Source organism: Lepisosteus platostomus, chromosome 27, assembly GCF_059453375.1.
Source record: "Lepisosteus platostomus isolate fLepPlt1 chromosome 27, fLepPlt1.hap1, whole genome shotgun sequence".
Taxonomy (NCBI): Eukaryota; Metazoa; Chordata; class Actinopteri; order Semionotiformes; family Lepisosteidae; genus Lepisosteus; species Lepisosteus platostomus.
Window position 1 is genome coordinate 10,002,501 of NC_142637.1, and position 27,364 is coordinate 10,029,864.

Genomic DNA, 27,364 nt, shown 5'->3' on the forward strand with positions numbered 1-27,364 from the left:
TTTTCTCAAAAAGGATAAATGTCAGAGGGTCAGCATTTCACTTCTTTTTGATGAGTTTTCTGCAGAGTCAGCTGAGCGTTTTGCTGTTAGATCCTGTGCTCTGAGACAAAGGCATAGAAAGAGAGAACATATCACTTGTGAAGGATGCAGCATTTTACATCTGCGTATCCTGATTCCTGGGAATGTCGGGGCTCTGGTCCTTGCAGTGAGTGTATGAGTGACTGAGAGAGGGACCAGCCAGGCTCAAGTCCAGCCCACCTCCCTTTCTCTCCAGCAAAACTCACCTCCTGTCAGAAGACAAAACCCCACATGTACATCTTTGATATAAGATAAGATCACTTTATTAGCCATATACAATTTCTTGCATTAGGAGTTCATCTTTTCATATACCCCAGCTTGCTCTCCATGAGACACAGACAGGGAGAGAAGCTTAGGGCCAGAGCACAGGGTCAGCCATTGTACAGCACCCCTGGAGCAGTTGGGGTTAAGGGCCTTGCTCAAGGGCCCAACAGAGTAGAATACCTCTGCTAGCCATGGGATTTGAACCAGCAACCTTCTAGTCACAGATGCAGATCCTTAGCCACAGAGCCACCACTCCACTCTTTTTTTTTAAATATGTATTCTAATAACTGGACTTCAGGGTTTCTCTGTATCCCTTTCTGTAATTTAACTTTGAACTAAGTCTTCCTGAGCCAAAAAGAAACAGGATGCAGGTCATGGTGTTTCGATATTACTTACGATATTACTCTGAACCTGATCACCTGTACTTTATCTGTACAAGATATTGAGTTACTATATTCTGACTCAGTCAAGTGCTTTGCAACTAGTTACTGTATTGCCTGCTTGATTGAATGTGCTGTTGCGATAGCAGCCGGGTTACTGGGCAGCTATTGTAGATACCCAGAGCCCCTGCAGGACAAGGGATGACTGTCCACCCACAGACAGAGCACAGAATCTGTTTGTCCCAAAACACTGCGGCCCCAGTCTTGTCCCTTCTCTCTCCTCCCTGTCCTCACCGATTCGCTTTTCTCCTGATTAAAGCGAATATCGAACTTCAGCTGATTCATCTCAGAGCAGGTCTGTCTAAACCTCCTCCACTTTAATCAGATGAGAATCAATACCTGGGTAATAAAAATGCTTTGAATTCCAAGATCAGAGAAAAAAATCAAGCCTCTTTGAACATGTGCAGAGGCTGTGCCGCCTGCTGACAGACAGATGTCTCAGGGTTCTCTCTGCCTTTTGTAGCACCGAGCTCTAAGTGCCACAGATGCAATTAAGATACAACAGCAAATGTAATTACTTTTCTATCAAGCAAAACAACTGTTGCGCTTGGTATCTATTTTAATTCTGCCCAATTCCCACCAAAGCTCTACCTGTCACAACAGTCTGTGCCAGCTTATCCGAGAGTTCAAGTTAAATGCCGTGAATCAATAGTATCTAGCATCTAATTTCATTGCACTATCTTCTTATATCTGCATATTTAAATTCTGTAAAAAGAGATGGTAACTTTACAGGTGAATAAGGCACAAGAAGTCAACTTTCAATGTCAGACTCCGACGTAAAGACTCATTGAAGCCTGTTCTGTTATATATCAAATATGGCATGGTTCAGCAAGCATAGTTTAACATACAGTACCTGCACTGTCTAGCCAGTACTCTGATCCAGTTTGAATCTCAGCACACAGCACTACCTGCAGGTCAGATAATGTTACTGTCCTTTTTCTGAAAGCTGACAATTGGCTTTCCTGCTACCAGAGCTGTTCTACTAGTATTACTAATCCACATGCATGGCTTCTGTTTGTGCACCAAACCAGTGTCCATATCCATATATCAGCATTTAAAAAAGACACACAAACGCAAGGGAAAAAGGAATAGTTTGGTGACTTTATTAGAATAAGAAAAGTGACAGCAAGCAAGAGAGAGTGACACCCAGGGGTCAGGGTTGGGGGTGAAGGGTCAGCAGGAGCCCCCCCTGCCTGGTGCCATTACTGGGGTGTCTGTTTACAGTGGAGGGCCTGCTGGGTGTACTCCTGAAGACAATGAGTCTCCAATTCACGGACTGCATCCCACTGTAGTCAGATTTAAAGCCTTCATCAGGCTTAACTGTGCGGCTCAGTGCTGTAGCTCAGTAGCTTTTAACCTTATTACTGTCTGTGAACACCTACAGTATGTCGCTGCTTCTGTTCTGCAGCTTCCACTAATTCTCAGAATCTGGGAGAGCAGTGAAGGTGAAGGGGAAAAGTCAATCTCCCTGCTACCAGAAGACACCCAGCTTGGGTGTGGGGAGAGCAGATTGGAGACTCTCTCTACTCCAGTCAAGTGGAATTACAGTCCAGTCCAGCCCAGTCCAGCACCTCATCGCTGATTTTAAAATCTCCACGCTGTGCTGGACATGCTCACGTGTTATGGGACTGAAATTCTCTGTCCTGAACTTTCTATTTTGCACCAGTGATACAGCATCATTGCTTTCACCCCAGAAATGCCTTCCAGCGTACCTGAGCAGTTTGTCTCACTGTGCACACTGACAAGAGTGGATCTTAAGAAACTGCTCTTGTTCTGATGACAAAGTTGTATATTGTACAGATGGCAGGTGCCTACCTTAAACCCAGTCAAGATGGAGAATCCTGAAACAGCTCTGGGGTGCTAGAGGTTCTGCTTTGCTGATGTTGTTGTGAGAGGAGACCAGTGCAGTGTGCCCAGTTAACCTGTCCACGGTACTCCTCTGTCCCTGTTAAACTGTCCACTGTGCACCCCTCTCCCACTTAAACTCTCCACTGTACTTTTCTGACCCAGTTAAACTGTCCACACTATGTCCAGTTAAACTGTCCACACTACACCCCTGTCAAGTTAAAATTTCCACTGTGCACCTCTGTCCAGTTAAACTGTCCACACTATGCCCCCGTCTCAGTTAAACTGTCCACTGTGTACCCCTGTCCAGCTAACCTGTTCAGGTGTTCTGAACTTGCTTATATCACACAGACAGGATTCTTCCTTTAAAACAAGGGAAAGTGTTATTTTCCTGTAGTGTTCTGGATTAAAAAGTAATCTACCCAGAGAAAGAGGGCACTACGGCAGCAATGTGATTGTAGCACTGCAGATGGACAAAGGCCTCCTGCCACTCCAGCAGGAGCTACCTCTTCATAAGGAAGAGGCTAGCCTGCAATGTCACTGTCCCCCCAACAGAATGACCAAACCAAAACCAAGGGAAAGGGCAACTCTTAGTTGTGACCAAGAGGGAAAAATACAGAGTCTGTTCACAGTATCGTCAATAAATCTCACACATCAAGGAGCAAAAAATAAATGTATTCAAATAAAGTTAACTCCCAACACAAAAATAACATTCAAATAAAAAATAGTGACAAGAATAACCAGTGCTGTCTAATGTACTTCTCTAAAACATTACAAAAATGCAAAATTTTGTGCTTGTCTTTAAAATCTATACAGTGGGAACAAAGTAATCTACAATCCATTCAAAATGGACAGATCCCTTGTTCTTCTTTCCTGATTTTCTGTTTTCTCTGGAAACTGCCCTGTTGTCTCTGAGTCTGACTGGGGGCACTGTGAGTCTGGGCACTGCCAGCCTGCAGGGCAGCATGTGGCTTTTCTGAACACAGGGTTTAAAAAGTGGAGACAAGGAAAGGGAATTTCTTGTTTCTATAGAAACCAGCAAAAGCCCAAGTACAGCATCAGTGATTCAGACAGGACTGGCTGGCTCATGCCTCTGCTGTGACAAACAATCTCTCTGCAGGAGTTCTGTCCAGACCAGCACATGTGAACTCAAGATTTTTATCATTGATGTCTTTAGTGTTATTAACCACTTCAGCAGCCATATTACCCTGCAGCTCTCAGCTGGCCGCCCACTGAAGCCCAGCAGGTGTGAGCCTGGTCAGTACCTGGATGAGAGACCTCCTGGGAAAAACTAAGGTTGCTGCTGGAAGAGGTGTTAGTGGGGCCAGCAGGGGGTGCTCACCCTGCGATCCATTTGGGTCCTAATACCCCAGTATAGAGACGGGAACACTATACTGTAAACAGGTGCTGTCCTTCGGATGAGACGTAAAACCGAGGTCCTGACTCTCTGTGGTCATTAAAAATCCCAGGGCGTTTCTCGAAAAGAGTAGGGGTGTAAATTTCCATTGGCCCTTACCAATCATGGCCTCCTAATAATCCCCATCTATGAATTGGCTTCATTACTCTGCTCTCCTCCCCACTGAGAGCTGGTGTGTGGGGAGCGTTCTGGCGCACTATGGCTGCCGTCGCATCATCTAGGTGGGGCTGCACACTGGTGGTGGTGGAGGGGATCCCCATTACCTGTAAAGCGCTTTGAGTGGAGTGTCCAGAAAAGCGCTATATAAGAGTAAGCAATTATTATTATTACTTCCTCCTGGTCAGGGGCTAGCACTGCCGCTCTGCATGGCTGCACTATCCAGTGCTGTGGCCTGGAGACTTCACCACAAGCACAGTGCTGGCATTACTGCCTCACAAGACAGCCTCCACTGTGGCATCGTCACTGCCCCCGCACTTCCAAGAGCTGTTACTGACAGAGATGTACAGGTCTGACAGGTAATTTTTATTGCACTGCAATTTACAGAATAGCAGTGTTTCGAGATGCAGGATGCCAGTCTGCTGTCTGCCTCTGTATTTCACTGACTGGCGGTCGAGAGTGGTTTCGGGTCACCTGGGCAGGCGTCCCGGGCGCCCCTGCCAGCAGCGCTCGGCTTTCAGACTCGTCAGCTCTCTGGGAGCAGGAATGACACTGACGCGCTCTAATCAAGCGTGTCAGGAACTCAGCCAAGGAGCAGGACGAGAGGACTGACGGAGCAGGCTGGACACGACTGATTTACTCCGTACCTAAAGGGGTGAGCAGGGAGGGCCGGTGGGGTGTGAGTGTCAGCCGGGGGGAGGGCTGGGGTGAATGGGGTAAATGCCCTGTCTTCAGACCTCCTCCTTAGTGCAACGCAGGACTTGCTGTGTTTCTTGTTGCCAGAAAAATCGGGGGTCATATCTGATGCCTGATCTTTATTTCCCTCTTCCTCTGCTGGCCTAGGCCCGCAACTCTAAGCCTCTAGAATGAGGTCTTGGCAGGGAGCCCTGAGCCCTGGGAGGTGCAGACTGAGCCCACGCGGGCAGGACTCACCCATGCGTTGACATTAATATCCTTCACATAATAATCTCACACTCGATTAGGCTCTCTATACATTCTACTTCAGCAGCGCATTAAGACAAAACTTTCCCCAGACTTCCACAGCGGAGCTGGGCTGATGATGACATGGGCTGAGCTTTCATGTAGAAACTGACCTTGGGCAACAACACGCACGGCCCACCCTGCTGTCCACGGTCATCTAATCAAACTGTCCTCTCCAGGCCGCACCCCCCTCTCGGAAAACTAGCCTCTCTGCTTCCCAGATGAAAACTTTTCCTCAAATATTAGCTGAGAGGAGAACCCTGCAGTAACACTTAATCCCATCTGACGCAGGACCTTTGCCACTGTCTCATTCCAACTGCTGACTAACAGCCAGCCAGCCATCTCAGTGCAGCCAGAAAGAGTTCACTTTGTGTTTAAACATAAATCTGCAAAGTTTATTATTTCTCCCAGAAATAAACATTCATCCAGACTACATTTATTTATTTTATCCCAAGGATGTCCAGTGCAGTACTGATTATATTTCTAGTTCTGGGCGGGGGAGGGGAACGGTTGTTTTATTTTGATATCTTGCGAGAGTTTCATAACAAGCGACTGTCTAACCCCACCACCCCCTGGCCTCTGCACTGCTGCCCACAATGAAGAGTCCAGGAATAAACGGCCCTGTTACAGGTCATCTGGCTCCAGGTTATCGATCAGAGCCCTTCGCTGCTTCTCCCCCATGTGCTCAGGTCAGCAGTCCCCTCGCTGACTCTCTTCTGAAGTACTCTGCCACCTACTGTATGTGTATCTGTGACAGCATGGAAGGAGAGCGGCATTAACCCTTTCATGTGCTGATCTGTAAAACTGCTGCAAAAACAGGACTTTCAAGTTCAACCTTTTTGCTGATTTGGATATGTTTTCCAATTTGTTTTCTAATAAGTATGGTCTCCACATATACATATGCCAGTTAGGACAGGCAAGACATTATCTGAACCATCAGATGCTACAATTCCCCAGGCAGCAGGAGATTCTACCCAGGCGAGACAACTGTCAGGACACAGACACAGGTCACAGGCAGGTCCTCTCCTGACTCACAGCACCGCCCGTGACCTGTGCTCAGAACAGCACAAGGGACTGGACCGCTTGGCCAAAACCCAGGAATCACAGAGCGAAACAAACAGGGCAGTTACAGGACAGGGAGAAATGAAGCACAGCAGAACAAACAGACCAGGATAATCAAACCAAAACAAACAGCGAACCAGCAGGCTTAAAAAGCACACCTGGGAATTTCCAGTGTGCCTGGAGAGGCGCTGAGCGCAAGCCGGTCAGCTGTGTGCAGAATGTCAGCCTGCCTCCTGCAGCCTGCTGACAGCAAAGTGCTTCATCAATACTCTGTTGCACCCAGCAAGTCTTCCTTGGGAGTGCCCCCTGCTGGCAATATTCAGCAGTACTTCCAGGTCCATTCACACTCTTTGCAGAGGGGCTACAGCTGGGCGGCAGGGGAGAGGGGGTCATCAGGTCAGGGTTCAAGTGCCCTCCCCCCCATCACACATGCCCCCGGGCTGGAGGGGGCGTTTCTTCCTCTGTTTCGATCTTCAGTAGATAAAAAAACGTTCTCACTCTGTATTTTTTCAAAAATAAAACCTTCCCCGTCCTACCCTGCTGTCCCTCCAGATCCCCCCTCAGCTCAGGTGGGGCTCTCAGACAGAGCAGATTCCTCACAGCTCCCCCCCCCGGGCCAGCCTGCACGACTGCACAAACCCGTGTGCGCGAGAAGAGGGGTGTGGTACCAGGGGTTGTGTTTAAAGATTCCCTTGTACACTTTATCGACAAAGCCATTTTAGGAAATCATACATATTTATAGAGACATTGAGATTGTGCTGCTGTCCCATCAGTTTCTCTGAAACTCATGTGTTTCTGAATTGCTTTTCTGCCTCCCCACATTAAGACAGGGCTTTGAGTCGTTCCAGTACTGCAGATCTGCACAAATTACCTTTCTGTGAGTCTCGCCTTGTCCATTAATCAGACTCAAACACAGTCTGATCTTGCTCAATGATTGTAAAAACAGGTTGTATGTGTTGCTGAGTGTCTTTAATCTGCAGTCCGCCGATGGCAGGTACAGGGCAAACAGAATCCATGTCGTTTAACTCAATGTGCAAAAGCAACAAGATCTTTCCAGGCTGGAGGGCCACCCTGGACTGTCAGCACTGCTCTCGGGTCCTGAACAGAACAGCCCACCCTGGCTCCTGCCAGCATGGCGCCCAGGATTTCTTCTCATTGCAATGCCAGCCTCCCTGTCTGTGCAGTTTTTCCACAGAGATCCAAGTGGAGTCTCCTGCTGGCTCCCAGAGCCTCTCTGTGTGGTGCTGTCTTGTCCCTGCTGGTGTGGAAACTCTGGGATGACAAGAAAGACAGAGGGGCCAGGCAGGCTAGGGGTGGGAGTCCAAGCGATGGTTCTGGCAGCGGGGGCTGGGGGCAGGGGCTTCCTCACACTGTGCATCCTGGCCTCCCTCACTGGCCGGATGGAGTCCTGTCGCTGGCGCTCTTGTGGAGAAGCTTGCTGAAGTCTGCCAGGCTGCCCAGGCCTTGAGTGGAGTGCAGGGCTGCCCTGCCCAGGGCTGGGGGGGCACGGGACGCGTAGTGGTGGCGGCCGGAGGACGAGGCATTGTTGCTGTTGAAGTTGAGAGTCTCAGGGTTCCATCGTAGGGAGTCCCCAAAATCCAGCTCAGTGTTAGGAGCTGAGACCACCCTCCTCCTTTCAGGGCTGTCCTGGGGTGTCACAGGATAGGGGTACTCCCCGGCTGAATTGCGCAGCGGAGCTCCGGGCCGCGTGCCATGCTCCCGGGACAGCGGAAGCTGGGGAGGGGGCTCGTGCACCGCCAGGGCCAGGTAGTGCCGCTCGGCCAGCTGGGGTGGGTCACCCTGCTCCTCGGGGTGGCGCATGCCCCTGGCGGTGGGCAGGTGCTTGGAGCTCAGGTAGATGACGGAGGAGGGGGGAGGGCAGGGCGTGCCGGCGGAGTTCAGGTAGGTCTGGCTCTGATCCCAGCTGGGGTCGCCCGCGCTGAGCCGTAGCCCCGGGGGGGGGCGCTTCTGCTGGAGGGGCGTCTGCTCGGGAGTGGGCAGCAGCCCCGGGTCCAGGTCCGGCTGGCTGAGCCGCATCACCCCTCCAACAGGTTTGGGCCAGCCGTTCTGCACCATGAGTGGTGCTAGTAGCGTCTCGGACTGTCCTCGGGGCGGCGGCCTGTCTCCGCCCCCGCAGGGCCGTGTCACGCTCACTACCGAGCCCCCGCCGCCCTGCGGAAGCATGCTCTGCTCCTTGTCCCCCTTGCGGCGACCGCTGCTGGAACCAGCACCCCCGCTGCAGGCACGGCGACGGTGCTGGTGCCTCATGAACCAGCAGACAGCCAGGCCGGACAGTGCCGCCCCAGTGGCGAAGGCAGACACTGCGGAGAGCACAAGTAGGTTCACGGACACCAGCCCCTCTGGCTCCTCTACAAAACTCTCCTGCAGGAGCCCTGTGTACAGAGAAAGAAGGAGAGTTAGGGAGGCACAGTGATGCTTTATCTCAATCATCTTGCTGTTTGGTTATTTGAGAATTCAGTGGTCATGTCATGAGTTGAGCAGGTGGATGGTGTTACATTGTGGGCTTTGCCATCTCTTAACAACTCTGTGGCTGGACCCCCCTCCCCCCCAGGCTCTGCAGGGCAGCCCCTACACAAAATGGGGCCAGAGTACCCCTGTGGGGCAGCCCGCACACAGACTGGGGCCAGAGTCCCCCTGTGGGGCAGCCCACACACAGACTAGGTCCAGAGTCCCCCTGCTTTTCCCATCTGTCTGGCTGTTCTGGAAGGAGTTTGCAGAAATTCATTTTCCTCGGGAAGGGAAGAACTTCGGCTGGTAAACGCTGCGCTCCACACAATAACAGTGCACAGCAAACTTAATTAAACTCCTACGTGTTTCTGCCTCACGGCCACCCATAAATACGTAGTGAAAGAGACAGCAGCAGCCCCCTGGCCATGTGGAGACTCCTCTGCAGCTGGGAAGGGTGGCAGGACGGCCTCCGCAGACACACTTTGTCACTCAGGTCCCGGAGGGCTTTCAAGCTGCCTAATAACAGTACATCTATACCAAAACCTCTAACCATCTCCTAACAGTGTTCAAATCAGGGCTTCTCTCGTGTGTTTTCTGCTGTCTCTGTTACCCAGGCTGCTTCTGGGGAACTGTTCCATGCAGAGAACATGCTGGCCAGTGAGGAAGAGGTGATATGTGGTAAATCTGTATATTCTTTAGCGCTTTCATGCCACATCAGCTCACAGCGCATAACAATAAAAATAAGAGAAAATATAAAAATTAAAATGCACAGATTAATACAGTAAACCAACTCATTAAGGAGTTTCTCGAAAAGAGAAGGGGTGTTACCCTGGCATCCTGGCCAAATTTCCCATTGGCCCTTATCAATCATGGCCTCCTAATAATCCCCATCTATGAATTGACTTAATTACTCTGCTCTCCTCCCCACTGAGAGCTGGTGTGTGGTGAGCGTTCTGGCGCACTATGGCTGCCATTGCATCATCCAGGTGGGGCTGCACATTGGTGATGGTGGAGGGGATCCCCATTACCTGTAAAGCGCTTTGAGTGGAGTGTCCAGAAAAGCGCTATTTGAGTGTAGGCAATTATTATTATCATTAAAAGCTAGAGTGTAACAGTGAGTTTTAAAAGACAGGACTTCACAGTGCTGATGGACTTGCAACAGCTCATACTGGGCTGGTAGCTCATCCCAAAGCCTTGCAGCAGCAGAGCAGAACTCAGAAAGTCATGCTTAAAAACAGCAATGGTGTTCAATATTTGAACTTTCCTTAGTCACCAATGCAATCTAAAAGCAGCTGCTTCAGAACTGCATACTTTCACTCGTCTCCTGCCTCTCCCAGGGTGCAGTGTCCTCCCGAGAGGCAGCTTGGCTCTCTTTGTATACCTCACCCTTCCTCTCCTCCTTATTCTCCTTCTGCGTCTTAATGGAGGCCTCTTAACTGTGTGAGAATTACTTCTAGTAGAAATATAGGATCCACCACAGTATTTGCATAATGCATTCTGGACAAAGTGACATGCTTGTTGGTGTGTCAAAAAACCATTTAACAAACGTCTCTCCTTCTGCATACTACGCAGATTAATGGAAGGAGCATTAACATTACAAAAGATGCAATTTAGAGAAAATCCTGTTCTCCCTGTGAGCCGAGGCTGGGCTGCTACTTGGATGGGCTTTGATTTGATGGATCTGTAGCTATTAACTCACCTGCTCAGGCACAGGCACTCAACACAAAAGCCCAGGCAGAAGCTGGTCTGTCTGTGGAACAGAGTTCCCACTGAATGCAGTCCTGCCAGATAGAGATCCACGCCTCTACAGCGGCCTGAGGGTCTGTGTTCATAAAGCATTTAATCTGTGCAAAATTTCGCGCAGTAGGCAGATACTCCACTGCAGTCAGGAGCCGGTGTCATCCCTCAGCTCCTCTCCCTCAGAGCTGAGCATGCTGAGCAGCAGCAGTCCCGTGTGGTGACTGTTCAAACAAGCCCAATCTATCTGCAGTTTGTGGAGCAGAAAATGCGTTTTCTGTGTGAGCGCAGCAATGCTTTAATTGAAATGAAATTAAAATAATGAATTAGCCTTTCTCCTCACTCAAATAAAAAGTGGATTTTCATACCAGCTGGCAGTTAAATGTGAGATGCACCTTTGCCCGTAAAATGAATATTGACTTTTATAGTGGAGACATTTCCTTTACAGTCTTAAGCAGTATCCTCCCTGTGTCAGCACAGTGGTTCGTAAAGATGACACCAGTTTTAAAATGACAAATAATATCAGATCATCTGTGTGCTGGTGTACACTGTTTCACCTTTTGGGGAAAAAGAGCAAAGGAATAAATGGTTGGAAATTGTAAAAAGGACATATCTTCTTTAAAAAAAAACCTTTCCAGCAAGAGCTATGTATCTGTAGCTTGAGCAATTATGTGAGACTCGTTGTGCCCACGGTGCCTGCCCGTGCTGCGCCAGCCTGCTTGTTAAATTTTATTGTAAGCTGCACCGCCTGTCAGGCTGACAACAGCTAATGGTTCCTCAGCTTTCGGCTCCAGTTACAAGTGCAGAGCACTGTAGGAGGGGGGAATGGGGAGGGGGGGTTCAGAGCATCTCCTACCTCCAGGGCTGTCGGCTGTACCCTCTCTCACTGTCGCTTTGTCCTGGCTCGCTCTCCCTTCCTTCTCACTCCCTTCACACTCTCTTCCTCTGACGTCTCTCACTCTCCCTGTGTCTGTCCATCCCTGTCCAGTTTCCCTGCTGCCTTGTGCGTGTCCAGATGTACTGTGCTCTAGTGGCACCACAGTTGGAATCTGCAAATGCACGGCTCAAGGCTGCAGCAGTGTGTGTGGAGTTTTTCCTCTGTTACTGTGCATAAACAAGCTGGCTGCTCAGCTGTGACACTATCAATTTTCAGATGTGAGCCAGTGTCAATGGGAAGGAATCTGTGCTTTTGCAGGAGAGCATGATAATGAAACACAGTGCAGTCGGACAGGGTGACCTGCAGACATAGAAGAAAGAAGATCTTGCAGATTTCCTCCTGCCTCTTTCCTTGAACTTCTCAGCTCGCCCTTTGCTGTGCCGTGAGACAAGGGCAACATGTCTCAGAAGTAAGACCCTATTCACCCAACATGCAGCAAAGTCAGCAGCGATGTCTGGGCTTTACATTTGGCAAAATGTAAAGCACACGCGAGGCTCAGAGGTCTACTCTATATGGGGACACTCCCGGTGACCCAGAAGGAAAACAAATACAGCACAGCTCCGGCCTCTGTTTGCATTCGGCTGAGACACTGGCAATGCCACGCTCCGCGTTTAGAGATTTCGGGAATGTTAAGCCTGAAACTTGCAAAACCTGTCAGCTCTTCTGAGATGTCCTTCTAGTCTGATTTAGTGGTGAGAGACAGAAGAGTTAATTTTTTTCTTCTCTCTGAAGGAGGTGTTTGAGATGTGCAAGGAAGACCCAGCTGCCCCTGGAGAAGAAGTCAGTGCTTCTCGCTGTGCTGTCTACCATGCTGTGTCTGTGACCGCAGACGACGCCTCTGTACACCTCTTCCAAACACTGAGCTGTCATAACACTACATCCGGTTTTAAACAAAAACAGCAATAAACCCTGCATCAGATCATAAACCAAAATAAAAAATCTGTATGCATTTTGTGCTATAGAGATGCTTTTCAGTTCAGTATAACCCTAATGAGATCAACCACAGTGAGTGAGCAAAGACTTCTAAATAATTAAAAATCGTTTATTATTATTCATTCCAGAATGTCAGTGCACTTAGACTTTTTCTGAAAAGCTTCTCTTGATTGGTACACCTCAAGGAATTTGCAAAGTCACAACTTTTCCCTCCTGTGTGGATGAGTGGGCAGCTGCAGACAGAAGCTCCCAGAGTGTGGAGAGTACAGCCTTGTCAGAAGGGAGAGGGTGAAGGGGAACGGACAGTTGCTCTCTATCATAGACGGCGCCCCTGCCAAACTGCGTCTGCTGGAGAGCTGCAGCTGTGACAGCAGGGACTGGAGTGACGCTCATCCATCCATCAGCCCCATCCCACAACGCCCTACTCCTGCTTATTGATTGGCTCCTGGTATTTATCTGACTGCTCTGGAGCTGCGTGGTTTGAAAATCAATTCTCTCCACTTCCCCCAGTCCTGCCGATCTACCGAAGAGAGGCAAAATGCTTTCTGTTACCAGCTCATTTCTCTCCCAGCTAATCGAGCCTCAGCTCTTGAAAAAGTCAGCGCTGACAGGCTGCTCTGGCTTGGCAATGCCTGTGAGGCCACACCTGTTTATTCCCAGTCTGGGTGATCAAAGAGCTGCGGGGAATAATATGTGAATCTGAACCTGTGCTCTACAGGTCACTAAAAAGTCTCAACAGAAACGACCCAGCATCTACTGACTGTGCATTTAAAACTGAGAACAGGAGGCACTTTTTACAAGGTTATGGGAGTCTGGAATGAGATAACCAGCAATCTTATCTATGGATCAATAAGCTGCTATCTACAAAATAAATGAGGACTGAACAACATCTTCAGTAACCTTTCTTATATTCAGGGCTCTTTGCTCAAGAGAGAAATTAGCTTCCACTTTGTGAAGACTTCTGGGAACATTTAGAGGTATAAATCCAGTAAGAGGATAATCCGGGTCTGGACTAGTTTGAACTAAGAAAATAATAGTTTTATTAATGTAAAAGGAAGTTTTGAAAAATTACAGGTAGTGAAACTTAGAGTTAGAGTTAAAAGAAAAAGACCAACATTTGTAAATGGAGCACAAGAGCCTGGAAACTTGTCCTGTGAGAGCTTTTCTATCGGGAAACAAGACCCATCTGAAGGTGGACAGGATCAATCCCATCACTTCCTGCAAACTGCATATGGAGATGAGGAACAGAGCCTGGGGAGTCAGGGCAGCTCAGCGGAGGCCTCCTCTTCACACACAGGGACAGGGGCTGGGGGGAACACTCTGCCCCCTCAGGTCAGCTGGGGGCATCGAGGGGAGTCATGGTGTGTGTCTGGGCTCGCTGAGCTCCACACAAGCCAAGGGTCTGTGCAAGAACCCGAGCAGACATGTCTCTTACCTTCACAGTCGCCCAGGTGGGATGTGTTTCCGTGCTCAACGTCCTGCTCAAACGGCAGTCTGCAGTGTGAGAGGAGAGGAGTTACAGCGCATCTACCCAACACACTCATTCACGTGACCGTATCAGGCTCAAGGCCCACAGCGCACAAGGCCCAGCTCTAGCAGGGGTTAAAGTCAATGTGGATGTTCCAGTTGTATGCTGTGAGTCAGTACTTTTCTTTGTCATACTGAATAGCTCAGTGAAGATATACTGACTGCTGCTAACAATTGGAATATTAAATGTCACTTTGACTAATTTACTGCACTGGAAAAAAAACAATAGTAACGAGTTGCAGTCCATTACAACACACAGGACTGGGTTATTTCCAGCTTCTGTTCAGGACATGTTTATCATGTTCTGTGACCATGCTGCCTGCATTCCTGAAACTATCACTCGTCCATGGCAGAGTCTGGCAGGCCTGAGGACTCCTGCAGAAGCACAGATGAGCAAGTGGACGTACAGACACTGCTGCTCTGCAAGCAGAACTAACCCGGCACAAACAGGCCTGGAGGCCTATAACCCACTCTGCCAAAGAACCATCAGCATCACCGCTTGTAGCACAAATAGCAGTGAATTCCAAACTTGAGTTTAGAGGCTCATCTGGCACAAGCTCCAGCCTGTTTCTTCAGACAGAAATTCTGGAGAAAGACAAATCCAATTGCACACACTTTCACCTCCCACGTATAAATATCACATCGACTGCCCACCCCTCCCTGCTGGCAGCAGCTTCCTGGCTCATCCTTCATTAAAGGGTGGTCTCCGACAACCCTGTCCTCGGGGTAAGATTGTTTTTCTGCCCTTGGCTCTTGGTTCGAATCAGACTCTTCTGAGCAGAAAGGGTTACCTGCGGCTGGACTCATTTACACAGCTGGGCAGACTGGAGGTACTGTGTTTACACAACTTGACCAGGGCACAAAGCAGTGTCTACAGCAAGGGCTTGAACCCACAACCTTCCTCTTACAGAACCATAACATGACTCTCCACTGCACTGCTGGCTATGAGGCTAATAACTTCTTTTCAGGTAATGACATTTTCACATCAAGCTTCCATGTGGGATACTGTCATCCCCTGAACGCTCCTCAACCTCAGCACCTGAACACTCCTCAGCCTCAGCACATTAACGCTCCTCACCCTCAGCACCTGAACGCTCCTCAGCCTCAGCACATCAACGCTCCTCACCCTCAGCACCTTAACGCTGAAAAATCCCAGTACCCCAGAAACTACTTTCCAGTGCATGACTTGCAGTCCACTCTGTAATGTCTTTGCTCACCTGATCCCTGGTTCCAGGAAGGAGCAGGTACTGCCCCGGGTCCAGCCACAGTAGGGGTCCCTCAAGGCGATGCAGTTCCTGCAACACAGGAGAGAGGCCCTGAGCACAGTCTCTCACTGCACGCTGACACTGACTGCACGCTGCATAACAACATTGCACACTCCACACTGATGTATTGACTGCACAGTGCACACTGACACACTGCACAGTGCACACTGCATGCTGACACTGTGCACTGCATGCTGACACTGCACACTCCACACTGACACACTGCACACTGACACACTGTACACTGACTGCACACCAACACTGCACACTGATGTACTGACTGCACACTGCATACCAACGCTGCACAGTGCACACTGACACTGACTGCACACTGCATACGAACACTGCACAGTGCACACTGACACACTGCACACTGACACTGACTGCACACTGCATACCAACACTGCACACTGACACACTGACATACTGACACTGACAGAAACTACTGTCAGTAGCAGGGCATACTGTACCCTGACACCGACTGCACACTACGCACTGACTGCACACTACAGTGTCCTGCATTCGGCTCTAACACATCTGAGCTATATTGCATGTAAGTTATGTAAGTTACTGTGTAACATAGTAACAATGTTTTTATTTATAAAATGTGTTTCTTTGCATATGTGAGAACATACTGTAAGGACATTTATAAATGAGAGAAGGACATTTATTATTTATGCTTATTAGTAGCTAATTGATCTGAGGATCTTGACCAGCCATTTAATATATACAAATGCATATCATACGCAAACTACATGAATATAACATCCCATTTTGTGTGTTTTCCATGTCGAACCCTGGGTAGAGTCTTGAGCCAGAACCACTAGGAATAAGAATGGAGAGACATGAGTGGGCAGGCCTGGCAGGGCCGGGCACAAGGGGCACTCACTTCATGCAGCGGGCATGCTGCTGGCAACGGGCCAGAGGGACGCGCACCACGCAGGCTGGGAAGGCCAGGAGCAGGGAGCGGCTGGGGCGGTCCAGGCTCATTGCCAGCATCCTCCGTGCAGAGGGGGAGTCCACGCCACACCTGGACAGGTACATCAGCTCATTGCAGTAATCAAAACAGACAGCAAATATGGCGACAGCAACAATAATACTAACAATTATACTGTCATGTAAACAAAACAGTGTCATGCTAGCAGGGAGAGCTGGTGTGCACAGTCACAGTGGGCACCCACACCTGAAAAAGCCAGGCAGAGAAGCACTGCAGGTCCACCACAATGCAATATTAAAACCAGGAGTGTGAGACTTTCCCACGGAAAATGTGTTATGTTTTCCACTAGCTTCCTCATATCCATGTTGTGCATTTATTGTGTTTTGCAATGGACTCATGTGGTTTGTGTGCCGTTACTGTTACTATGGTGTTCTTACATTGATTTAATAACAAAGCTTTACAAGGAGATCCAGCGCTCCAAGGCACAGAGAGAGGAGTAGGACTCACTTGTCAGGGTTAAAGCCTTCAAACTCCTCCAGGAAGACACTGCTGTAGGCAGCCCTGTTGTCCTCCTGGGGGTGGACGAGGAATTTGAGGACGGTGCCTGTGTCAGAGCCCAGGAACAGAAGTGTGTGGTTCCTGTAGGGGCCGGCGGCAGTGTCCACCACGATCTTGCTGAGCTGATATCTGAGAGAGAGCAGAGATGGTCAGACTCTCGGACCGCGTCACACACGTGCAGGCAGGCGATGTGCTGGCACCATGCTGTTACCTGACCATGGTCCTGACGATCCAGGGCCGCTGACCAATAGAGGGGACGGCCTCGTCCATCAGAGGGTGTGTCTTCACAAAGTTCAGCACTTCGTCTGGGAAGGCTGTGGAGGAGTTGAACCTGGAGCCCTGGACAGCACAGCCGCCTGGCCTGAGAGGGGGAGAAAGAAGGGGGAGAAGAGGGTAAAGAGAGATTCACTCAGCGACAGACTCGCTCTCAGTGCTGGGGTAGATGCCCTGTGTACCTGGGTTTCGGGACCAGCTCATCGGGCACTGCAGTCCAGATGGACTCAGGAAATTTCTGCTCCTTGAAGCGCCCCTCAAACACGCTGGCCAGCTGCTGCATGTCGAAGGCGCAGACCGCGGAGCCGGGGATACTGTTGAGACACACGCAGGGTGAGGATCACACCCCTCTCTCCCTCCTGCCCGAAAACCTCTAACATCCCCTACTGTACACCCTGTCCGCCTCCACGTTTCATCTAAACACCTAAAGGCAAAACCGGGCTGAATTTTAATTACCATCATTAAATCTGATTATATTGTGTTTGAATGGTAAAATTAAATTCACTCTTTTTATTAAATTTTCTATAACAATGTTAATCAGATCCACCATCTGGTGAATGCACGTGGACTTCTTGTTAGTAACACTTAACTCATAACACTGTCCCCTGGCTTAGGATACAGAGAGCTTTGTTGCTATGACTGATCAATTACAGTGTGGCCAAAGCAATAACAATGAACAGAATATTTACAGAAAATCAGATTAGTATTATTATTCGAGACTCTCAGTCTGTGTTCCTCAGGTTGACAGCGGATCATGTACTGAGCTGCCAGCTCCTTTGAGTTTCCTCCCCAGTATGTAGGATTGGGAGCTGACAGGTGTGGCAATTCTGGGAATAGATTTTTTATTTTGGGGAAGAAATGTTTTTTTAGTCCTAGAGTATTTCTCAAAGTGCAGAAGAAAGTGCATCTGTGTCTGTTTCTCCCTGCTGGCAGTGGGAGCACACAACCTGTCCTCTATGGGCAGCCAGGTCTGCCCGTGTCCTGTGTCTATTGCCAGGTTGTGCCCATTTAGCCCTCTAAACTCTATCCCCCCCTCCACATCTAGACCAAAATGGTTTAAGCACATGCCCTAGTTACAGAGATACTGCTGCATTTTCAGTTGGCTTACTGAGGATCAGCTTCAATTTCATGGCTCATGTTATTGCTCATGTCACTGTGACAGCACATTTATTCACTGAAGTAATGAAAAAGTGCATTTTGTTATTTTCATAACTGAAGTGCTGATTAAAAAACACTTCTGCAATGGACAGTGGAAAGCACAGTAAGAGCACTGTGACCCATTTCTACTCTGAGAAGGCCTGTGGATTTTTAAGAGAGACAAACTAATATAATCGATTCAGTGGTGGGACAGACTTACTCTTACTTTGCAGTAGATTGTGCAAGAACAATGTGTTCTTTCTTGGTTTTAAGGTAGGACTGAAATGCTGCACTGCGAATACAGTCCCCAGTAGAATCTGGGGACAAAAAATTCAACTTGACCATCCTACTGTGTGTCAATAAATATTATCAGGTGTTGTTATGTTTGTCTCACTAACGTCCAAACCTCAGGCACCGGTATCACCAGACTGAACCGCTCCAATTAGATAAATTAACAGTTCAATTATCTAATTTAGAGCTCAAGCTGATCTGAAAACTACATTGCTACAGGTGGGGAGGTAAGGAAGACTAAATGACGTTAAATGAAAACCTGTCCTGTCCAGCTCCCTCTGGAGAAATGGTGCCCACTCTGAGAACACCAGCACTGCTCCAGCCCGCTCTGCCACTGGGCACTTTCATGTCCACCCAGCCACCCAGAGCAGAGTCCCCAGCCACACCTCTCCCTCCATTCTCTCAGCAGCTTCTCACACATTCTGATTCAGACACTTCGAACTGATTCCCCAAAAAGCCTCAAAATGTTGGATCGAGAACTATGGGGTTTGGTGACCTTCCAAACACCTTTCCCTCCCACACACCCCCACCCCCCTCTCTCAAGCTCGAGTTCAAATTCTTTTCTCCACAGCAAACTGAACAAGTCCTGCCAAGCATGCACAGCAGTACGGCGCTGGCGCAGAGAAGGCCTCCACAGCATCAGTGTGGTCTGGCTGCATCTACAGTGTACAGGGTATTTACAGTGTGTCTCTGGACTGTGGAGGGTCTGTATCTGCAGCAGGAGTCTGGACACTCTGAGGCTGTTACTAGAAGCACTAAATCAAAAATCAAATCAAATCAAAGTTTATTTATCAAATGCACAACAATACGGCATGCAGCAGTAGTTGCTGGCAAAGAAATGTATTTTTCTGCGAGCTCACAAAAATTACAAGAATCACAAAAATCACAAAAATCACAAAACTGAGGTTACATTTTTTAAATTGAATAAAACTCAATGTGAGTAGACCTGTTATGTGTCCATGGTGTATGCAATTTATACATGTAGTGCAGTTATGCTGAATATAGTGGGAATTGTGTGTCCATGTAGCCATTACAGGTGATTTTCTAAGGAGCTACAGGTTGGCTATTTAGCAGTCTTATTGCCTGGAGGTAGAAGCTGTTCCGTAGTCTGTTGGACTTGGACCGAATGCTTTGGTACCGTTTACTGGACAGTAGGAGGGAAAATAGTTGGGATGACTGGGATCCTTGAGAATGGACCTGGCCTTCTCTGAGAATGGACACTACCCTCTCTTCGCTATCTCTTTCATATTAGACTTTTCCTACGTTCTGAATCAATCAGCTTTCATCAAGTTTCAGTTTCTGCTGAATGATCTCAGCTTGAAAAGTTTTACTCATTTCAAGGATTTCAGAAAAGAATCTGGTGACGTTCATAAACTCTATTTCTGGAGGCCATGCTTCCTCTAATGAAGTTGGGTAATATAAATAAACACAGAAAATAAATCATTCCGCCTCGTTCCTCTGCACTGGCAGATGTTACCAATTACTGTCATCTCTCCCTTATTAAAATTAATCTTCCCTTTCTTTAATCTCACAAGAACATGCTTTATTATTAGAAGTAGCTAGCAACACAGATTAAAGCAAGGCAAGATGTTAGATGTGCCTTCCTGGCCATTAAAGATGAAACAAATACAATAAGAAACACTAACTGTATCTAGATCCAACCTGACATAAGACCACAGGCCATTTCCATCAAAATAAGAATAAAATAGAGTCTCCTGGCAGAGTGCAGAGCACATTAACAAGTACTTGCGCCACTGATTTCTTGCACAGGGGCAGGGTGGCCGCCAGCGAGCGAGACAGCAGTGTGGCACCGTGCCTCTCTCAGGCAGCTGAAGGGCTGAATGCCCACCTCTGCCAGGATACCACTGTGAAGCCCAGGCTGTGTCTGAGCTCCGGCTGAGCTCTGTCACTCCCGGACCAGGACTAGCATGGACGGTTGACCGAGTGCTGCTGGGACTGGGCATGTCTGCGGCACACAGCCTGGCAGCACGATGAGCAGGAGCTGATTACCACCTGACAAGTGCAGTTGGTGTTATTAAAAGAAAAATATTGGACATTTTTAAAATAAAAAGCTTCTCAACTCAATGTAGCACAAAATGCATTGTTTTTCCTCAAAGGGTTGGAGGTGTCTGGCAGACGCCACCCTGTTTGTTGTTGAAGCCATCGGCCTGGGCTCTTCAGATCAGTTAAATACCAGAGACTGAAACAGTGAGATATGCTGAATGGCCTTCTTGCTTCCTTTCCTGTACTTGCTCCATTCAAACATCTCTCGGACTTTCCCTACCTGAAAACAGGCGCTGTGCTCTTTACATGTGTTTCCCCGCATGAAGAAAGTATCCAGGAGAGAGCAGAGTTCAGACTGAGTGGGCCATGATCTGAGAACATATTTCTATCTTGGTCATATTACACATTTGTTTTTTGCAGAAGGAAAACTGAAGCTCTGAATGATAAGAGAAATTTCCTCCATGATTTTGTTGTCTAGGAAAGTCCTCCTGGAGCCTGCGGGCCTGAATCCCGCGGGCCTGAATCCCTTTTCCTCTCGAGTGAGAAGGGTGCAGACCTGAGTGTGGCTGTCGGCGTGCGGGGGGCTGGCTGGTTCCAGGGGCAGCTCTGAGCCCCGGGGCTGCTGTGCAGAAGCAGCTGCTCAGAGGCATCTCTGAGAGCTCAGAGCCTCCTGACTTCAGATCATTTTCATCTGCATCTGTTCGCTTCGCCAGCTCCCCCGGGTGAAGAGGGAGGGACGGAGTGTGTGTGGGCTGAGTGTGTGTGCGGGCATCTGAGCCTCGGTGTGTGTGCGATTGTGAGAAGGAAGCCCTTGCTCCTGCTGTGGACGGACAAGGGGCACCTTCGACCTGTGGGCAAGGGAAATGTTCACAGCAGCTGAGCAGCTCTGCCAATGTCGACACTAATAGTTCTTTTTCGTGCCTGTGATCCTATTGCCCAAAATACTGGCGGCCCAGCTCTCTGTTTTCATGTGTTAATGCAGCTCAGAAACACCCTGCATTCTCTCTGTTTAGTCAGCAGCTCTACCACTTTCCACTCTCTGTTCTGCAGGCAATATCACTCCAGGCTGCTGAGCCACAAAGACTGTTCCCAGTCAGGGCTCAGAAACACACACAGCTGATAAAATAATTTAACTCTTCCAGTGGTGATGTGGGAAACAGATGTTGTCCATTAGCATCTTGCAGTTTTCTCCTAAAATTAATCCCCCCTTCGCTCTTCTCCCCCTGACAGCAGGCCTCCGTTAATAACGGCGAAGGAGGTTATTAGAGATGGCATTTACAGCGCCCTGCTCTCTCCTGCCATGAATACCAATAACCTCATCTGCATGAGCGCCCACCTGGCCCTGCAGTACATCTGAGACCTGTCACCCCATCACTCACGGCAGCCCACTGACACCCGGCACCCCCACCCGTACCTACTAGCAGACATTTAGAAGAATGGCCAAACAGCAATATACATTTCTGCCTGTAAGAAAACCTCAAATAGACTGGAAAACATAAACCCTCCAATAGTGATAATTTAAAAAGCAAACTGTGCTGTGCAGCCAATTGGATTCCTACATCAATCTACAATTCATTAAGCTAAACTGGGCACACCATATTTAAAGTACCTATTGTGGTTTCCTACAAAACACAATGTGGAGCTCTATGGATAAAAATAGATACAAATAAGGCGGATAAAATTAATTAGGGGATAAAATTAAATTGAAAAATAAAAAAGAGTTTAATTTCAATGATTGTTATGTGCAATTATAATTTTATCAGAGTTATATATCTGATGTAAAAATACACATTGAATTTTCAATTTGTTTTCATGGTGACTAATTAAGTGCTTACAGCTTCAATATAAATAATGCCTTTTGAATTTGTTGTAGCCTGACGACAGCTAGTGTGGCTGAACCGCTCGATCTCGAGTTCCCCAGCTGGGAGTAGCGCAGTGTGTGCCCGGCCAGCCCTACCTGTTGGCTGGAGTGGAGAAGACACCCAGCACAGTGTCGCGGCCATGCAGCCGGATCACCGGGCTGGTGGAGTGCAGCACGTTGAAGTAGAAGTGGGCGTCGCCAGGGACAGAACAGTTGAGCCGCGCCTTCAGGAAGGACGTCCACTGCTTCTCCAGGACACGCTGAGAGCCGCCCAGGTCCCCCTTACAGACCCTCGCCACCCGAGACACCACTACCTGTGGGCACAAGGCACTAATACACACTGACGCCAACACCCAGACACAGTGATACAGTATCTTATACACACTGATGCTCACGCCCAGACACTGTGATACAGTATCTGACACACACTGACACACACACCCAGACACTGTGATACAGTATCTGATACACACTGACACACACACACCCAGACACTGTGATACAGTATCTGACACACACACACCCAGACACTGTGATACAGTATCTGATACACACTGACACACACCCAGACACTGTGATACAGTATCTGATACACACTGACACACACACCCAGACACTGTGATACACTATCTGATACACACTGACAAACACACCTAGACACTGTGATACAGTATTTGATACACACTGACACACACACCTAGACACTGTGATACACTATCTAACACTGACACACATACTGTACCCAGACACTGTGATACAGTATCTGATACACACTGACACACACCCAGACACTGTGATACAGTATCTGATACACACTGACACACACACCCAGACACTGTGATACACTATATGATACACACTGACACACACACCCAGATACTGTGACACAGTATCTGATACACACTGACACACACCCAGACACTGTGATACAGTATCTGATACACACTGACACACACACCCAGACACTGTGATACAGTATCTGATACACACTGACAAACACACCTAGACACTGTGATACAGTATCTGATACACACTGACACACACCCAGACACTGTGATACAGTATCTGATACACACTGACAAACACACCTAGACACTGTGATACAGTATCTGACTAACACTGACTCTGATGCAGTATCTGATATACACTTATGCACACACTCACACTGGGTTCCACATTAACCTATTGACTGTGTGACACCAATAGAGATTAAATTTGACCCAAAAAACCCAATATTTAAAATTATCTCTCAAAGTAGCTAGTCAAGGAAATTTTAAGTTGCAGAACTGCAAGAATTGCAACTTCTGCAATTGCCTTTCTGCCGATTCCATGAAACTGTTGGAGAAGAAGGACATGAAACCGTTGCCTCCTTGGCCAGGTTCTTCAGGCAGTGGATTAGAAAGCGCTGAGTCTTACCTTCTCCAGGTAACTGAACTCCATGGCCATCTCTCTGAAGAAGAAGTAGATGTGCTGACCCCACTCCACTGCGCTGACGAAATATGGCTCTGTAACACAGCACACGAGGCAGCTTTGTCAGCTCGTCGGGACATTGCACACCTGACATATTTAAACAGCTTCTTCTCCCTGCACTGTTGTGCTGACGTCAGTGTGTCCAGCTGCCCTGTGCCCTCAGCCAATCTCCCTAGACTTCTCCGTTAGTGCTGAGAGATACAGTAACTGAGCCAGACAGGCACAGTGCTCTTCTGGAAAACAACTTGTCTCTCAGAAGTGCTTTTCACACAGTAGAGCAAGGCTTGAACTGAGGGGAGGGCTTAGTGCTTTTCAAGCTCAGCAGTGAATGCAGGACGCAGGATCACAGATAGAGATCTGGTACAGATCTGAGGACTAGAGCAGCCAGAGAGTGGTGTGGCTGTGGGACCAACCCCCGTGTTGCTGGCCTGCATCTCTCTGGGGCCAGAGCTGAGTGCCCCTCTGTCTTGGGGGCCCTGTGGGGCCCTGCTGGCTGTGCTGCAGGACAGTGGCATACCTCGGAACCACTTGGAGTCGTGCTTGACGGTGCGCAGGGCTGGGCCGTCACCCAGGCTGCGGTAGATCACGGCGTCGATGGCCAGGAAGTCTGTGACCGTTGCTGTGAACAGGCTCCCATCTGAAATGACAGGCAGGCGTCACTGGCTGGGCAGAGCACAGGGGTGCGAGTCCCAGCAGGGGCGCCAACGGCCCGAGCCTCACCTGCGAACAGGGCGACGTTGGCGTGTCTGGGGTCGTAGGGGCAGCGCGCCATCCCACTGATCGTCTCCCCCACCATCTCGAGCGTGTCACCCTGAAACCCAGAAACACACACTGCACTTGGAGTCGCACACACACCCTGACCCTCTTTTACACCCCCAGCTTTTAATGAGTCACTTTTTAACTCATTACCACAAGAATCGTTGGTTTCAAAATGGAAAAAAAGTCAATGTTACTGAGTTCTTTACACAACCACGGAAGGTACACCTGCATTGTTTTTCCTACATCCAGCTGTCCCTTGCAGGGTACTGAGGGTATGAATACATCTGGAGACAGCGATGTGCCAGCTCTCGGCGGCTTTCCCTGAGTGAGGCTGTAAGCTGACACTTTGCCCATGTTCCCCCCTCACACTGACAGAGAGCCCTGTCGGTGGACCTGGAGCCACAGCCCTGCCTTGCCTGCTGCTGGAGGAAAGACCATCTCTACCTGCTTTGAACAATTTAAGAACAGTTGTCATGCCAGCAAAAATATCCTATAAATAAACCTGCTGAATCCGATCCTCCCTTTCGCTCTGTCTCCCTCTCCAGGGACACGTGCAGAACATCAAAGCCTTGGCAGGCGCGCTCTGCTGTAGCAAGTGTCTAATAAACAGCGCACGTGGAAACAGTCACAGATCAGGACCAATTTCTAACCCTACGCAAATCCTTAAAACTGTATCCTGTATTCCATAGTTTTACCTACAGTATTTATTTTGTATCATTTTTTCCATATTGTGAGAATGCATTTTGAACTCCATTTATGGATCACACACTACCCCTGCAACTCCCTCTCGCTGCCTGCCACAGCCTTAATTAAAGCAACCGGAGGCCTGCTTTATTAATCTAGATGGCTACGCAGGATGGTAATTTAATACAGTGGCCTTAAAACCTCACTGACAGAGTAAGATTGAGCGACATGTAGCTGGTGTTATGAACTTAGTAAATTAGGCGTGAGTTCATAGCTTGTCTAAATGCTGTTTTTACTGGGCTCTACCAGTTCTGGGCCAGCCACCGCTCAGGAGGGAGACACAGGGAGGAAACAGACTCCTCCAGCTGGCTCCCCTGGGTCGATCTGCATGGCCTGGCTGCAGGCTCACTGCCCATTTCTCCCTGATCCTCGCCAGGCTGAGTGCTGGCCAGCAGGGGGAGCAGTACTCACAGTGTAGTTGGCACACAGTGGGTTGAAGGCGTTCGTCCCACAGATGAATAGGCCCTCCTTCCGGCTCAGCAGTACCTTCATGAAATTCCGACACTCGTCCTGTGAACAGAGAAAGAGGAGAGAGTTTGAGACCAGGGGGAGCACAGCATGGTTCACAGGATTCTGTCAACGAGATACTGTTAAACACCTGGGACAAACTGATGCTTCAGCAGACCAATTAACAATCAGGGTAATTAAGAAATTTAAGGAGACGAGGGAATAAAATCCAGAGGTAGTTATGGTCACTACAGGAATGGGCTGCCTGTCTGTTGTTTAGTTTGCTTTTGACATTGCTACAGCACATCATGAGAATAAAACATCCTGTGCAGTGCAAGCACAAAGAAGTGACTCAATACGACCTTTAGTGCTCAGGAAACATCCTCAGCCAGGCCTAACAGCCTGTTAATCACCCCCCCACGGCCCTGACTCTCCGTACATGGCTGGGAAAGGGGATCTCCCGCAGATCAGGTGACCAGGCTGATGTAATCTGGGCGGTAAGGACTTTACCAGATGCTGCTGCTCAAGTCCCTCCTCCAGGGTGTGGGGGGGTAGCTGTTTTTTAGGACCTGATATCCATACAAGGCACTAGTTTAATTGAGAGGGACCCTGTGTGTATGAGATTTGTGTATCAGCGTGTACACTCACTTCCTTATGATTTCTTTGCTTGGTGGACACCAGAGCAAGGCATTGCAGTGTTTGTGAAGTTTTAAAGTAAAAATTCAAGGGAAGTGATAAGTTTATTGCAGAACATTATAAAGCTTACAGATTTACAAAAAGAGGAGGCCATTCTGCTCTCCTTGTCTATTTGATAGAAGCTAAATGATCTCATCCAGTCATCTGAGACCAGGGAATCTTCAACAACATGGCTGGGTAGCTTGTTCCAGTCTTCCACATCTCTTAGCATAAGGAAGTGCCTCCTGTTCTTGGTTTTAAATGCAATTCCAAATGTTCTCCAGTTGTGCCGCCTGGTTCGTGTGTCACAGACGATTCTGAAGAAGACCACTGGGTCAGTTTTGCCAGGGTCTTTGAGGATGGTGAATACTTGTGTCAGGTCCCCCCTGAAGAGTCAGAGTCAGAGACAGAGTCTTCTGTGTTCAAGATGAAAAGGTTCAATTTCTTTAGCCTGCTAGTGCAGGACTTCCTTCAAGCCTCAGAATGTATCAGGCTGCTCCTCTCTGGACTGAGAGAACAATAATAACTGCTGACGTGATTAAAATTGTACACAAAATTCTAAATTAGGTCTTACTAAAGCATCATACAATTTCATCATAGCATCTACATTTTTTACAGTATAACCTAAGATTGCATTTGCCTTTTTATTGGTTTCCCATATTGTCTAGAATATGTAAATATTGTGTAAAAATAACTACCTCTGTCTTTTTCAGACATTTCCTCTTCTACCCATTTTGCATTTGTAATTTATGTTCGTAATACCTGCGTGTAAGATATTGCACTTGTCTATATTAAATGTCATCTGCATCTGCCTAATCTTTATCATTATTTTTAATTTATCAAAATAATTTTGAATTTCACTTGCTGCTTCTGTAGTTTATTACTAGGCTATCATCTTATTTTGGTATCATCTACAAACGTGACTAGTTAACTTCCTATACCAGAATCTAAATCACTGATAACAATTAGTAAGAGTAGTTAGTGGTCCTGGTACAGATCCTCTTGGTACATCATTAATTTAAATAACTCAAGATGAGCACTCACCCTTTTCTGTACTATTTTCTAGTTACTAACCACTTCTCAGTCCAAACACTTAC

The 27,364-nt window shown here is 48.2% G+C and overlaps 1 protein-coding gene across 1 annotated transcript in view; it reads right to left on the reverse strand.

The window, feature by feature from the left end:
- Positions 1-1,862: 1,862 nt before the first annotated feature.
- Positions 1,863-27,364, reverse strand: part of sema6bb (sema domain, transmembrane domain (TM), and cytoplasmic domain, (semaphorin) 6Bb) — a 65,888-nt gene continuing 40,386 nt past the window's right edge. Inside the window, exons 6-17 of the mRNA XM_088621743.1 lie at positions 25,557-25,655; positions 24,363-24,453; positions 24,160-24,279; positions 23,589-23,677; positions 22,269-22,486; positions 17,062-17,193; positions 16,818-16,967; positions 16,556-16,735; positions 16,001-16,141; positions 15,064-15,141; positions 13,755-13,813; positions 1,863-8,636 (exon numbers count right to left, since the gene is read on the reverse strand). Coding sequence (XP_088477869.1) covers positions 7,633-8,636; positions 13,755-13,813; positions 15,064-15,141; positions 16,001-16,141; positions 16,556-16,735; positions 16,818-16,967; positions 17,062-17,193; positions 22,269-22,486; positions 23,589-23,677; positions 24,160-24,279; positions 24,363-24,453; positions 25,557-25,655 — 2,361 coding nt within the window. The 3' untranslated portion in view covers positions 1,863-7,632. The remainder of the gene's footprint in view (positions 8,637-13,754; positions 13,814-15,063; positions 15,142-16,000; positions 16,142-16,555; positions 16,736-16,817; positions 16,968-17,061; positions 17,194-22,268; positions 22,487-23,588; positions 23,678-24,159; positions 24,280-24,362; positions 24,454-25,556; positions 25,656-27,364) is intronic.